Source organism: Pygocentrus nattereri, chromosome 26 (genome assembly GCF_015220715.1).
Source record: "Pygocentrus nattereri isolate fPygNat1 chromosome 26, fPygNat1.pri, whole genome shotgun sequence".
Classification (NCBI taxonomy): Eukaryota; Metazoa; Chordata; class Actinopteri; order Characiformes; family Serrasalmidae; genus Pygocentrus; species Pygocentrus nattereri.
In genome coordinates, this window is record NC_051236.1 from 5,422,501 (window position 1) to 5,436,430 (window position 13,930).

General features: G+C 41.0%; 1 protein-coding gene across 1 annotated transcript in view; it reads right to left on the reverse strand.

Moving 5' to 3' along the window:
• The window catches only part of rspo4 (R-spondin 4), a 34,813-nt gene that overhangs the window by 13,969 nt on the left and 6,914 nt on the right, over positions 1 to 13,930 (reverse strand). Inside the window, exons 2-3 of the mRNA XM_017718275.1 lie at positions 6,970 to 7,161; positions 2,098 to 2,235 (exon numbers count right to left, since the gene is read on the reverse strand). Coding sequence (XP_017573764.1) covers positions 2,098 to 2,235; positions 6,970 to 7,161 — 330 coding nt within the window. The remainder of the gene's footprint in view (positions 1 to 2,097; positions 2,236 to 6,969; positions 7,162 to 13,930) is intronic.

Here is a 13,930-nt window from a genome sequence, read left to right on the forward strand (position 1 = left end):
GATCATACATTTTCACCAATACTGATAACCATATCTGCTGATATCAGCACATTAACTGGGCCCTACACACTTAAAAAAGATCCACGTTGTTCCCGCCTCTCTATGTTATGTTTAGCCATTGATGATCACATGATTTCAAATGTCGATTTACCAACGTGACAGTAGAAAGCCACCTATAGAGGACAGTACACAGGTCTCCATCTATAGTCCATCTGTTTCCCTGTTCTTCAGTGGTCTGGTACTATTTGGGTGGTGGGTCATTCTCAGCACTGCAGTAACACTGATGTGGTGGTGGTGTGTTAGTGTGTGTTGCACTGGTATGAGTGGATCAGACACAGCAGTGCTGCTGGAGTTTTTAAACCCCTCAGTATCTCTGCTGGACTGAGAACAGTCCACCAACCAAAAACGTCCAGCCAACAGCGTCCTGTGACCACTGATGAAGGACTAGAGGACGACCAACACAAACTGTGCAGCAGCAGATGAGCTGTCGTCTCTGACTTTACATGTACAAGGTGGACTGACGAGGTAGGAGCGTTGATGCTGAGAATGATCCACCACCCAAACAGTACCTGCTCTGTGAGGGTCCATGGGGGTCCTGACCACTGAAGAACAGGGTAACAGAGTATCAGAGAAACAGATGGACGACAGTCTGTAACTGTAGAACTACAAAGTGCAGCTATACAGTAAGTGGAGCTGATAAAGTGGACAGTGAGCGCAGAAACAAGGAGGTGGTCAGAATGTTGCGCCTAATTGGTGTAAATTGCCTACAAGGTGGACCGACAAGGTAGGAACATTTAATAGAGTGGACAGTGAGTGGACACAGTGTTTAAAAACTCCAGCAGCACTGCTGCGTCTGATCCACCCGTACCAGCGCAACACAGTTGTGCATATAGTGTTATATAATGGAAAACATAGCATTAATGTGCAAAACCTTCTCAACGCACATCAAAATGACATTAAAAGTGAACTGAAATATACAGTAACTGGTTGGTAAGTACAACAAACATAAACTCGCTCTCTTTTCTCCCTCCGTGGTTTAAAGAATGTGGCAGTAGACGATTAAATCTTATCAGTCAGTAAAGCCAGTACTTTCACCCCTTAACATCAGTACGGGCCACAAAATAACCAGATATTTTGATCTAAATCACAGCTGAAAGCAAAAGATACAACTTCATTTATGTGGTACAGTGGGGCAAAAAAGTATTTAGTCAGCCACTGATTGTGCAAGTTCTCCTGCTTAGAAAGATGAGAGAGGTCTGTAATTTTCATCGTAGGTTCACTTCAACTATGAGAGTTGCTCTCACAGACCTGTAACGTCTTCTTTAAGAAGCTCTTCTGTCCTCCACTCCTTACCTGTATTAATAGCACCTGTTTGACCTCGTTATCTGTATAAAAGACACCTGTCCACAGCCTCAAACAGTCAGACTCCAAACTCAACCACGGCCAAGAGCAAAGAGCTGTCGAAGGACACCAGGGAGAAAATTGTAGACCTGCACCAGGCTGGGAAGAGTGACTCTACAATAGAGGCAAGCAGGTTGGTGGGAATAAATCAACTGTGGGAGCAATTGTAAGAAACTGGAAGACATACAAGACCATTGATAATCTCCCTTGATCTGGGGCCCCATGCAAGATCTCATCCCATGGGGTTAAAATGATCATGAGAACGGTGAACAAAAACCCTTGAACTACACGGAGGGACATGATGAATGACCTGCAGAGAGCTGGGACCAAAGTAACAAAGGCTACCCTCAGGACCACCCTACGATTCTTCAATTCTACAGCATCCTGCAACACCCCATATTCTCTGTTCCCTGATCATTTGTGTCCCACCAACTCGCTCCAGAGCTTATTATTAGCCGGCAGCCCTCCTACATGTGTATGTGGAGCCTCGCTTTATCTTGCCATCTAATTATAATCCCAATCTGCGAAGGGAAAATAGCGCAGAAGCTCCAGCCTTCGCCTCCCTCAGCACACGGGAAAACATCTTGAGCTTATCGTTCCAAATAAAACCCCAACGACAGGCCTCTTTCAACGCGGTAATGGGAGCTTAATGGCATCTCCTCGTAAAAAGTGCCAAGACGGCGGGAAATGGCTCACCGACGCAGTCCGTGGAGTGAGGGAACGTGCCTTCGGGGCAGCTGCTGAGGCATTTGCCTTTGAAGAGCAAAAATCCTCCTTTACACTTGGTGCAAAAGTCTTTGTCGAAGCACCTTTCACACTCTGGAGCTTTGCATTCTGGAGGGACACAAATATTACAGAACATGAGGACATCATAACCAGACACATCAGCTTTAACCTTTTTCTCTCATATGGCACAAGATTTAGAGGACATAATGACTGTTATAACAACAATACGGTAAATACCAGAGGACTGGTTTTGGAGAAGTGCACCATAAACAGTTATTACAGTAACTTACTGGCAGAAGAGCTGGCAAGTACTGTAATTAATATTTACATCACGCTGTAGTGATTATTTACAGTACTGACATGCTGCACTGCATTTTTACAAGACATATCAAGAGCAGTACACTCAAAGGAAATGATTTATGGCCATAAACTTTAAATAAATATGTTACATAAAAATATACTGTACACATATTTATATTCATTAGAAGACAAATCCAAAACTGATTTAATTGAATTGTATAAGACCTGTTACATTTTCCACTACATCTCATTAGGAAAAGGAAAGGAAAAGCATCAGCCGGCATGGTGGACATGAAACGGCTCTTTTATTTTTACAATCGTCGTTTGTTATTCGGTGCAACTGCAATTAAATAGTGTTTTTAACGTTTTTGACCAAATATTAATTTTTCGTTTTGCACATTTTGAGAGATACTCTTCTATCCATACGTCTTTTATCCATATCCTGTACAATCTGGAAGATTCTATATCAGTGTTCTGTCCCTGAGAACCTGCATCTCATTTATTATCTCCCTCAGACTGACTGCACATACGGAACGTGAACGACAGCAAATTTCATAGTTTTATTTCTTACCTTATTACTGTACAACTGTATATATCGTGTATATTCAGAGTCAGTGTATATACACATATATATATATATATATATATATATATATATATATATATATGTATATATATATATGTATATGTGTGTGTGTGTGTGTGTGTGTGTATATATATATATATATATATATATATATATATATATATATATATATATATATATATATATATATATATATATGTATGTATTTAAATTCTATATGGGGGCTACACACCTAAGATGTTCACTCACTTTCCACCTGTGTAAATGTGATATGACAACAGACATGATTTGATTAGATTTGACAAACACCAGTAAACTAGCTAGCATCCTTGCTAGGTCTGCTGTCATGGTAACGAGTACAAAAGGTAGATTAAATAAACAGTGGGAGGGATTTATTGTGAACCAGCATATAAAGTTGTAGTCCACTGATATCCAAATCAACAGGTTTTCGTAACTGTAGGTGACTTGTCTGATAGTGTTAACTGGCTAACTGGTGTGATGGTCAGCATGAGAGCTGCACCTCAACGGGAATGTTGTTCACATAAACATTTGTTTTAATTAGTAGTTCAGTTACGAGTGAATAGGAATTCTAAAGCAGGGAATTTGATCAGAGCTGAAGTTCTTTAAAGTGTACGTGTGTGATGTAATGTGTCTCAAATACTGTTTAATACAGTTTGGGCTACAATGAATGTTTGTCACTTTAATATATTTTGCCCTTTAACATATTTGCATATGTATTTAAATGAACGGAAAATTGACATTTAATCAAATGCGTTTTCACTTTTGGGCTTAACTATTTTTTTGAGTGAATTAACAATATTCCTTTCTCTGAATATGTTTTATATTGCATCATAAATATGTTTAAGAGTCAAAATCCTAAAAAAATTAATCTGCTGTTCCATTTCAGTTTTTCAAAAATACAAACAGCTATTCTTTCAAAAGTTAACAGGCTAACAACACTCACAGTTTGGTTTGAAGTTGGAGCTATTAGGCCTACAAAAATACTTATGAACAAAAATATCCAACAGATCTCTGATCAAAAACTAACTACAAGTCATTTACAGACCATAAAGGAGTGGAATTCCCTACCAGTCTCACCGCTTGAAATTGAGGGTAAAATAATGTTTAAAAAACTGATTAAAAAAACAAACAAACACTATTTAACTAATTTAGAGATCAGTTAATAGGTAGGTCATTCATTGCTGAAACAACACTATGGTGGAGTGGACAGGGATGTAGATATTTACCAGAATATAGTCAATTAAAGTTTTTTTTTTTTTTTTAATATACATACGATATTGTCTATAATTCTATATAATTTCATGATATTTCATGATACAGTCATCTATATGTTGTTTTATGGTTAAATTGTCTATTTTTCTGTGTAAAAGGAGATTTCATGCAGTTACTGAATATAATGCCTTACGACTCGATCACGTAAATTCAGATACCCTGCAGAATAAGAGGCTAAAGAGTGTCAAGTAATTACGACCCAGAAGTGACCACAGCTGCCAGCTTCACGCATTTCTCTGGGCAGATTTTGATTCTGATAGAGGAAATGAGACACTAGTTTGTGTTAATCCGGACGAACGTATCAAGTTCAAATCTGGCTTTTTACTTGCATGTTCACAGACTGTAATACAGCTACAGTTCAGACTTTATGTGCAGATTTCATAGCACACTGTATGGTCGCGATGCTGGCAGTAGTGCAGCGATATTGCCAGACGTGCAAACTTCTGAAAATGGAACTGAATGAACCAAGACCCCAAAATTCCTCACGCAACTCACTGTTTATATTTGCATCACAGTGGCGCAGTGGGAAGCGCCGTCACCTCACAGCAAGAAAGATCTGGGTTCGATTCCCCGGCCGGGCGACCGGGGTCCTTTCTGTGTGGAGTTTGCATGTTCTCAGAGTTTCTTGGTGGGTTTCCACCCACAGTCCACAGACATGCAGTCAGGCCAACTGGCCATTCTAAATTGCTCCTAGGTGTGAGTGAATGTGTCTGTCTGTCTGCCCTGTGATGGACTGGCGACCTGTCCAGGGTGTATCCTGCCTTCCACCCAATGTCTGCTGGGATAGGCACCCCAACGACCCAGAAGGATAACTGGCTCAGAAGGTGTGTGTGTGTGTGTACATATGAACGCCTTCCATTCACAATTCACATGTTGCACTTTGGTTTAAATCTAACCTAAGATGATGGTACTTGATGTTTCCGAAAAGTTCTTTTGAGGGCTAGTTTTACAGAAAAACTACTGATGCTGTATGTTTAGATGTCTTTTTGCAATATGCTCATAATATCACAGTGTGTTTGACACGGTATAATATAATCTGACTGCACTGTAAATGTTTCCCATGCAGTACGGCTGGTTTCCACGACCTGCAGTTTTATCAGTATGAGCAAAAATATTGTTAAGAATTTGTCGATAATTACGACTTTTCTTTGGTTGAGACACTGTAGGTATTCAAACTCAGTCCCCTGGTGCTAAAGGCAAAACTGTACTGTTTGCCCCACTAAGAGTCGCACACTTTAACGTACACACTTAAAAAAAATTGATGATGATTCTTCAAGGGCTTTTAGCAAAGCAATGTAGACCCATCGACACTCAAAGACCCCTTTGCATCATGAAATTGTTCTTAAAACTGATGGAGAATGTGCTGTACATGGTTCAGTGTAGCATCTCTTTGAAAAGGGCTCTATATAGCAGCAATAAGGGTTCAGCTACTGTTACAAGCTTGACATCATAGCAATAGAAAAGCCCCTTTTGGCGCTATATAGAACCCTTCTCGAAAGGTTCTATGTAGCACCATCTTCAGCATTCTCCATCAATCTGAAGAACGATTTCCCCACGCAAGGAGCCTTTTAATCTCGTATTCTCCAGGGTATATTTTGGTCCATCTGAATTTTCGTGAGCAAATCATAAAGCAAATTATTCAGTAACTGCATGACATAAATGTACATTTTTTGTTTTATAATTTTTTTAACCTCAAATGAACAGAACGCGTGTTTTATGATCTCCACATATCACTATACTCTTACAGTTTACTGCTGAAAGCTAAAAATCTCCGACGCTCTTTGTGTTATTTTATTAACGTGATGTTTCCAGAGCAGATCACTGAAGAGACGCCGTCTGTTTATAGTTTAGAGCCCAGATTTGGGGAAAAACGGGTCGACTTTCAGTAGAAAAACAAAGTTCAGCTTCTTTTATTATAAGGGTTTAAAATGACATCACCGTCTATTAGACTGGAGAGAAGAGCTACAGCCTCACACGATGCCCAGCTTCTGAATGGAGCTTATGGAATATGAACGTTATGGAGAACATGACCAAGTGCGTTTTGGAACCACCGGTGGTCCCGAGGAGTTTAAGAGCATGCAAAGGCTTCTTTGAGTGTTCGTGGTTACATATAGAACCATTCTCTTTACTGAAGAGCCATTGACGAACCATCTTTAAGTGTGTAGATCGTTCACATTCTAAGAAATCTGAAATATTTAAGACTGTGGGTTTCTGCTGTTTGACTTTATTAATGTGACCGGCAGTCTAATCGGTTGCAGTGGAATAAAGCACTGTTTCACTAAAACTTCTGGCCTGAAAACAGAGATTTTATAATCGCATCTAGGCACTCAATCAAAACTGAATGTGTGGAGAGACCTCTTTCTGTTATTCTGCTTCTAAGCTGTGAAGCTCAGTTCAGTTTATTAGACAGCCACGCTTTTACAAAACATTTGAAAGCACATCTGTTTTCATATTTTGAATGTCTTTTTTTCTTATATCGCAGTCAAACAGTAATCAGATTCAACTGCTTCTCTTTCTTCTGTCACGGTTAGACTTTATGGGGTGTCTGTAAACAAAATTGACCTGCCACCAGTTTAAAAACTGCCCTACAAGTGAGTTGTTGTTGTTGTTGTTGTTGTTGTTGTTGTTGTTGTTGTGCATATACATTCCAAGGTCAAACTTACTTATGCAGCGGTTTGCGTCCATCCCTCGCAGGCCAAAGTGTCCGGCGGGGCAAGAGTGGAGGCAGGAGCCATGGTGGCTCATGCCGTCCCGGTGGAGGTAGAGGAACAGTCGCTCCGGGCAGCGCAGACAGCCATTCTCCTTCGAGCATTCCAGGCAGCTCCTGCAGTCCTGACGCCAGCTCTCTCTGGGGGCTTAACACAAATGTGACAGAGTCAGTGTCAGCGCAGAGTCACCACACAAAGCATGAAACCACAGAAAATCCCACTGGACGGGATCTTCTGTGGTTCAATGGCACAAAAAAAAAAAAACAGGAAAATTAGGACAGCCGTACATGCTCTCTCCAAAAGAAGAGCGCTTTCATCTTCTCTGAGGAAGGATGAGGTTTCGTAGGGAACACTTTATTTAAAGAGTGTGCCTCATGGATCCAATGTAGCCTGATTATGAGAAGATCAGACAGATTCTCTCCGTCTACAGGGCATTTTGTGGAGAGAACGTTACATATTAAGGGTGGTCAGCTGAGCTTGTCAGTCAAGGCCTGAAGCTTCTCTTAGTTCTAAGAGGAGAACGACTCAGTTATGAGTCTTTACGATGCAGTACATCTCAAATTTCACCATGACTTGATCTGATCACGTGGGTACAATACATAATTACACATGGTACATAAATGTGACTGGAGGAACTATTTGCAGCAGTGGACACTGTACACCAAACTTTCTTTGAATTTTTTCAGAATTTTCAATCAATTTAGCTGTTATTTCACACCTGCAAGCTACAGGGTCAAAGCATTATTCATTTTTTAGCATCAGGGGAAAAGTGGAAAATACACTGATCAGGCATCACATTATGACCACCTCCTTGTCCATTTTATCAGCTCCACTTACTGTATAGCTGCACTCTGTAGTTCTACAGTTACAGACTGTAGTCCATCTGTTTCTCTGATTCTCTGTTACCCTGTTCTTCAGTGGTCAGGACCCCCATGGACCCTCACAGAGCAGGTACTGTTTGGGTGGTGGATCATTCTCAGCACTGCAGTAACACTGACGTGGTGGTGGTGGTGTGTTAGTGTGTGTTGTGCTGGTCTGAGTGGATCAGACACAGCAGTGCTGCTGGAGTTTTTAAACACCTCAGTGTCGCTGCTGGACTGAGAATAGTCCACCAACCAAAAATATCCAGCCAACAGTGTCCTGTGACCACTGATGAAGGACTAGAGGATGACCAACACAAACTGTGCAGCAGCAGATGAGCTGTCGTCTCTGACTTTACATCTACAAGGTGGACCGACAAGGTAGGAGTGTCTAATAGAGTGGACAGTGAGTGGACAGTGTTTAAAAACTCTGATCCACTCAGTCCAGCTAAACTCACATTAACACACAACCACCACCACAGATTCCCTGCTGCATGGGGGTCCTGACCACTGAAGAACAGGGTAACAGAGTATCAGAGAAACAGATGGACTACAGTCTGTAACTGTAGAACTACAAAGACCAGCTATACAGTAAGTGGAGCTGATAAAGTGGACAGTGAGCATAGAAACAAGGAGGTGGTCAGAACGTCACGCCTGATCAGTGTAGTAGGGCTGTATATCAACAAGAACCTGGAAATGACTTATGCATCATGATACAGGGTTACGATTCTACATATTGTGATACTGTCAGGAAGGAATTTTAGGGAACCTGTGATAGTATAAATTACACACCACCTTATGCGTAAAATTTGAGTAAAAGAAAAACTCTAGTGGATAGGAGTTTAAATCCAATGCAAAATGAGCCACTATCTCTAATGAATATTTGCGTGGAAGCTATTAATTTGAAATCGATACTGTGTTTTCGATACACTATCACGAAATATAATATTGTGATGCTCAAGTGTGACGATATTTTCTAACACCCCTACTGTATAGCACATCACCGCTGTAAGAGACTCGAGTCAGATTCGTCTCTTAATAGCAGGTAAACATGCACACAGACAGCAGAGGGTGCAAGAGAGCAATTGTATATTTTATATATTTCCTATGTCAATTCTATGAAAAAAATAATGACACCTTAGTGAATCAGCAGGAGGAGGGGTCAAGTTCCGGGGCAGGTTATGTGTAAACTCATTCCCGGTTTCCGTGCCGCTCCACTACGTATGGATGCATTTCATTATTGATTATTTTTCAGCTGAACTCCCTGCTTTAGGCAGGACGATGTGGTCAGAACTGTGGAAGAGCTATCGAGCACCAAACGTGCAAAACTCGGCATAGAAATCCTTTTTGAGCAGTTTATTTTTGATTATGAAGGTAAATCTTTAGCTGGTTCCCAGTGTTGTAGTCACTTAGTGCCTCAGGATTCCTCGGAGTTAGAGATCTTTAAATATGTGTCTGTTTAAGAAGTAAATAAACGATGTCTAACATGAATTACTGTGTCAAATTACATCCTTCTCAGCGTCCAGTGCTGCAGACAGGGAGATCCGTGTAAGGGCTCGGATCTCCCTGTCGAGAAAAGCGAGGAACCACAGAGACTAGTGGTCCAAAGACTTCAAAGAAGTCTAATTTACGCAATTAGATTTACTGTTTTATAAGATAATCCACTGTTAGGTTTATACTGTATGTGTCACATATGGCCAGACATCTCTCCAGTAACCACCGGTCACCTGGTCACAGAAGTTCTCTGATGCCAGTCTCGAGGGTCTCGTACACGAGCCGTGACTTCAGCCCATAACAAAAAACCCATGCAGACATGGGGAGAGCATGAAACCTCAGAACATATGACTGTTCAAATGCAGAACAGAGCTAAATGAAAATAAATTAAGCGTAGAAATGAAATGGGAGCGGACTACAGGGGCTGTTTCTGAAATTTTAGAGGCATATTTTAATAACAGCAGGAAGTGATGGGCGCCTCATGTACACACTGCATATGCGTGTCCTCCTAGGCTTGTTCTTCCTCCTCTATTCCTGACATATCCTGCTCCACCTCTCCTCCTCCTCATTAGTAGAGTCTCCGAGTCGAGGCGGCCCTCCCTTTCTATACACAGACTGTCTTGCTCGTTGAGTCCAGCTGAAACGACATGGTGCTGCGGCCCCTTTTCACCATGTTTTTCCCCCTCGGTGTAACGAAGATCCTGTATAAATAAAAATAATGAGATCCTAATGCGTGGCCACAACTTAGTAAGGCATGGGAACGAGATCCTAATGTATAGCCACAATTTAGTAAGCTGTGATCTCATTCCCATGCCTTACTAAGTTGTGGCCACGACTTAATCATCTCATTCCCATGCATTACTAAGTCGTGGCCACGGATTAGGATCTAGTTACCACGCATTATTTTTATTCATACAGAATGTCACCAGTGGGGCTCCGTAGAAATGAGCGCTGCACACATACGTGCTGTTATGGCGATTAACCGTTTCTTTCTGAGCTCATCATCAGATGGAAATGAATGAAAACTCAAAAGCGGAAATGATTTTACACAGAACTTCCCAAACCGGAAAATATCGACCCTGAAAACGAGAGAAAGGCTCGTAACAAGCTTTGACTTGACTTGACTTGACTTGACAGTGCAGAACTTTTTTCTTGTTTTTCTCTGGACAGCGACAAAATGAAGTATAGTGAATAGAGAAACGAGTGAACCACTTTGAAGGCATCAAATGAACGTTAGGACTGACTGACATTCTCAAACGGGTGCAGCAGAACCACCGCCTTCAGATCCATATGACGCAGCCATGCAGTTGTACAGCCCCACTGTTTACCATAGACTTTTAATGCACATCATTACTCCGACTATTGCATAAGACAGCACACACGAAAAGAGCAAGAACAGGAGGCTTCTCCACAAAACACTACACATCCTGGTTTAGCTCAGAATGAAATATAATCCAAGACCTAAACATCAGACGCTATTTTCTCCCTCACTCTCTGAGACAATGTGGTCTTATTCTGCAGAATTCATGCCCCTTTTTTGCGTCTTGTCTGGGTTTGCCGTCAAAACGGTCATGAGGGAGCGCACGGACAGGGGTGCGTGTTTCTGATCTCCATTCTGTTCTTTATAAGGGAAATAAAGAGAGACAAGATAGATCTGGAGCAGATGCACAGCCAACTCGGCGCCGATTCAGATTTGAAACGTCCCACTAATTACAGTGATCTATGAATTTGCAGGGAGAAAAATTAAATCATAAACATCTGAAAATATGAACTGAAGAGTGGAGGTCAGACAGTTCTCGATATCTCACTCAGAATTGCTTTAAAGGGGACCTATTATGCTCACTTTCCTTCCAATTTCACCAATTTCATTGCTCATGATTTTCATTTTGGCTTTAATGGAACAGATTTACAGCTTTAATGTTCCGAAAACACATTATTTTCCTCACACTGTTCGTCTCTATTCAACCTCTGTCTGAAACACTGTTAGAGCTCCTGCGTCTTTAAGCCCCGCCTCCCGATGAGCCCAGAGCGGGTCCGCCCCTCCACGTTCCGCCCCCGTCTTGCAGTTTGCAGACAGACCCTTCTCTCCCGAGCAGCCGTAAATCCACTGTGGCTGTTTCTCCAGCGGCGCCGGTTCTGCTGGATCAATTTGATCCGGAGTGGATCGTGAAAATCCGGTCAGCATCTCCAACCACTACAACACTGACCACACTCTTCCTCCTCCAGTAGCTGCTGTGAGAGGGGGCCGAGCTCGTCGGGAGGTGGGCAGTAAGGACTGTGTTACATGATGACGTCATCCTGTAACAAAGGAAAAGGGCTGGAATTCCAATGAGGCGTTTCAGGCAGCTGAGAAAAGTGGGTTCTGTGGGAGAGAGGTTCTCGCTCTGGAGGGAACGCTGAGCTTTGGGAGTTTGCAGAACATTTACATGAACAAAAAGCTACAATGCACTAAAGGAAAGAGAAAAAGCAGAAAAGCGAAATAGGTCCCCTTTAGTTTAAGTCCAGACAGGGCCCACATTTATGAAGCTTCTCAGAGTACGAGTCAATTAGGTTTCATAAATAGGAGATCAGCACAGCTACTCTGGGAAGCTTCATAGATCGATCCCTGTGGCTTCTACTGGTACAAGCTTGACATCATGGCAACAGAAAAGCCTTTTAGATGTTATAAAGTACCATATACAACCCATTCTCCATCAATCTGAAGAACCATTTCATCACGCAAAGAACGTTTTAATAAACGTTTTCATTTTAATTCTTTGTGTGTTCATGGTTCTATATAGAACCTCTTCCTTTACTAAAGAACCCTTATAACCCCCCCTGCTCATATCACTCAGTGCCTGCTGTCATGTAAATACAACAATACATTAATTGTGTTTTTCTTGTACTTTAACTTCTGTCTAGATTTATTTTATTTTTCTGCATAGTTTATCTGTAATTATATGTGTTGCTACTGTAACACTGCAATTTCCCATTGGGATCTATCTATCTATCTATCTATCTATCTATCTATTGATCCATCTATCAGTCTGTCTGTCTGTCTGTCTATTGATCCATCTATCTATCTATCTATCTATCTATCTTTCTTTCTATCTATTGATCCATCTATCTGTCTGTCTGTCTGTCTGTCTATGTCTATCTGTCTGTCTATCTATCTATCTATCTATATATTTGGAAGAACCATTCTTTTAAATTACATTTAAAGTTAAAGGGAAATTCCACACATTCCCCCAAATTTCTTCATAAATAATTCCTCAATCCTCACTCAGATTTTCTAAAATTTCATTCAGCGAGTCGTTCAGAGCGGTTTGGTGTGAAACTCTCTGTTCTACAGAAACTTATTGGGTCAGAGCTGTTCACAGTGATGGTGATAGGCACCAGACGTCCCCCTCTAAAAGCCCTCCCTCAGAAATGAAATGGTTATGAATTCGCTGCCTGATGACTGAGACGCTGTTTTATCATGGATTTTTACTAAAACCTGTTTGTTAAAATCCATTCATGCTGCAGGGATTCATGCAGGGTTTTGTGAGGCAAAATAAGAAACCAGTTTTTTTTTTCCCAGGTTTTCTGCCATTTACCACAGAACAAAACCTTGCAACTGCACTTTTTCTCACTATTTACACTGTGTGAAAAATTCATGATGAATGGACCAAAAGAGATGGCTCAAAATTTCTTGGAAATAAATCTTGCCAAATTAAATTCCATTTAATGTTTAATGTTTTTTCCTTCTCCTTTAAAGTTCTTCTTTGGAGATTTTTCTCGGACAATATAAACTCAGAAGACTCATGTGGGTTCTCTGGTGGTTCTGGATGGTAAATAAAATGTCTATATCTGTGTTGTAGTCATGGCAACGCCTGGTTCCCATCACCAGCACTGTAAAGACGTCTGAACCGTCTCACACCAAACCACGCTGAATCACTTTGTTTACACTCCAAACACTGGATTATGCAGATTTTAATTATTTTAATAGAATTATTTTATAAATTTGTGGATTTTCCCCCACTTTCTTCTTAATTATCTCCCTTAAGTGATCTTTTGCAGCTCACTTAAGAGACCAAGGTGCAACATGAGGTGTTAATCCAAAGGTAATAAAGTTTCCCTTGCTAACAAACTGTGACAGCTCCATTCTAGACTATTACATTCACAAGTCAAACAATTCTGAGACACACAAACAGGAAAATACATGAAAAAAAGGAAAACATGCCCTGCTCCCATAAATATAACAGCCCAGGACGCACAAGCTGCACTAAATTATTTCAGCCAAACCATGAACGGCGCTGTCTGATTAGCTCAAGACAGATGCAGTGGAGGCTCGTGATCCTCAGAAGTGGTCATAGACGAGGCTGGTGCAGACCTAGCAGGCCATAACTCAGATTTATAATGTCACTGTTAGGGCAAAACCATCTATTTACTTGCTGTCGCTGGTTTATTTTTTATTTTTTCAATTATTTGTAGGGATGCCCACTGTAACATACTCTACAATTCTACATTTCTACTGATCAAGACTTTGTTGACAAGGTGACCAGATATTTCAGTGGATATTACAAAGTTTTCTACAACTAAAT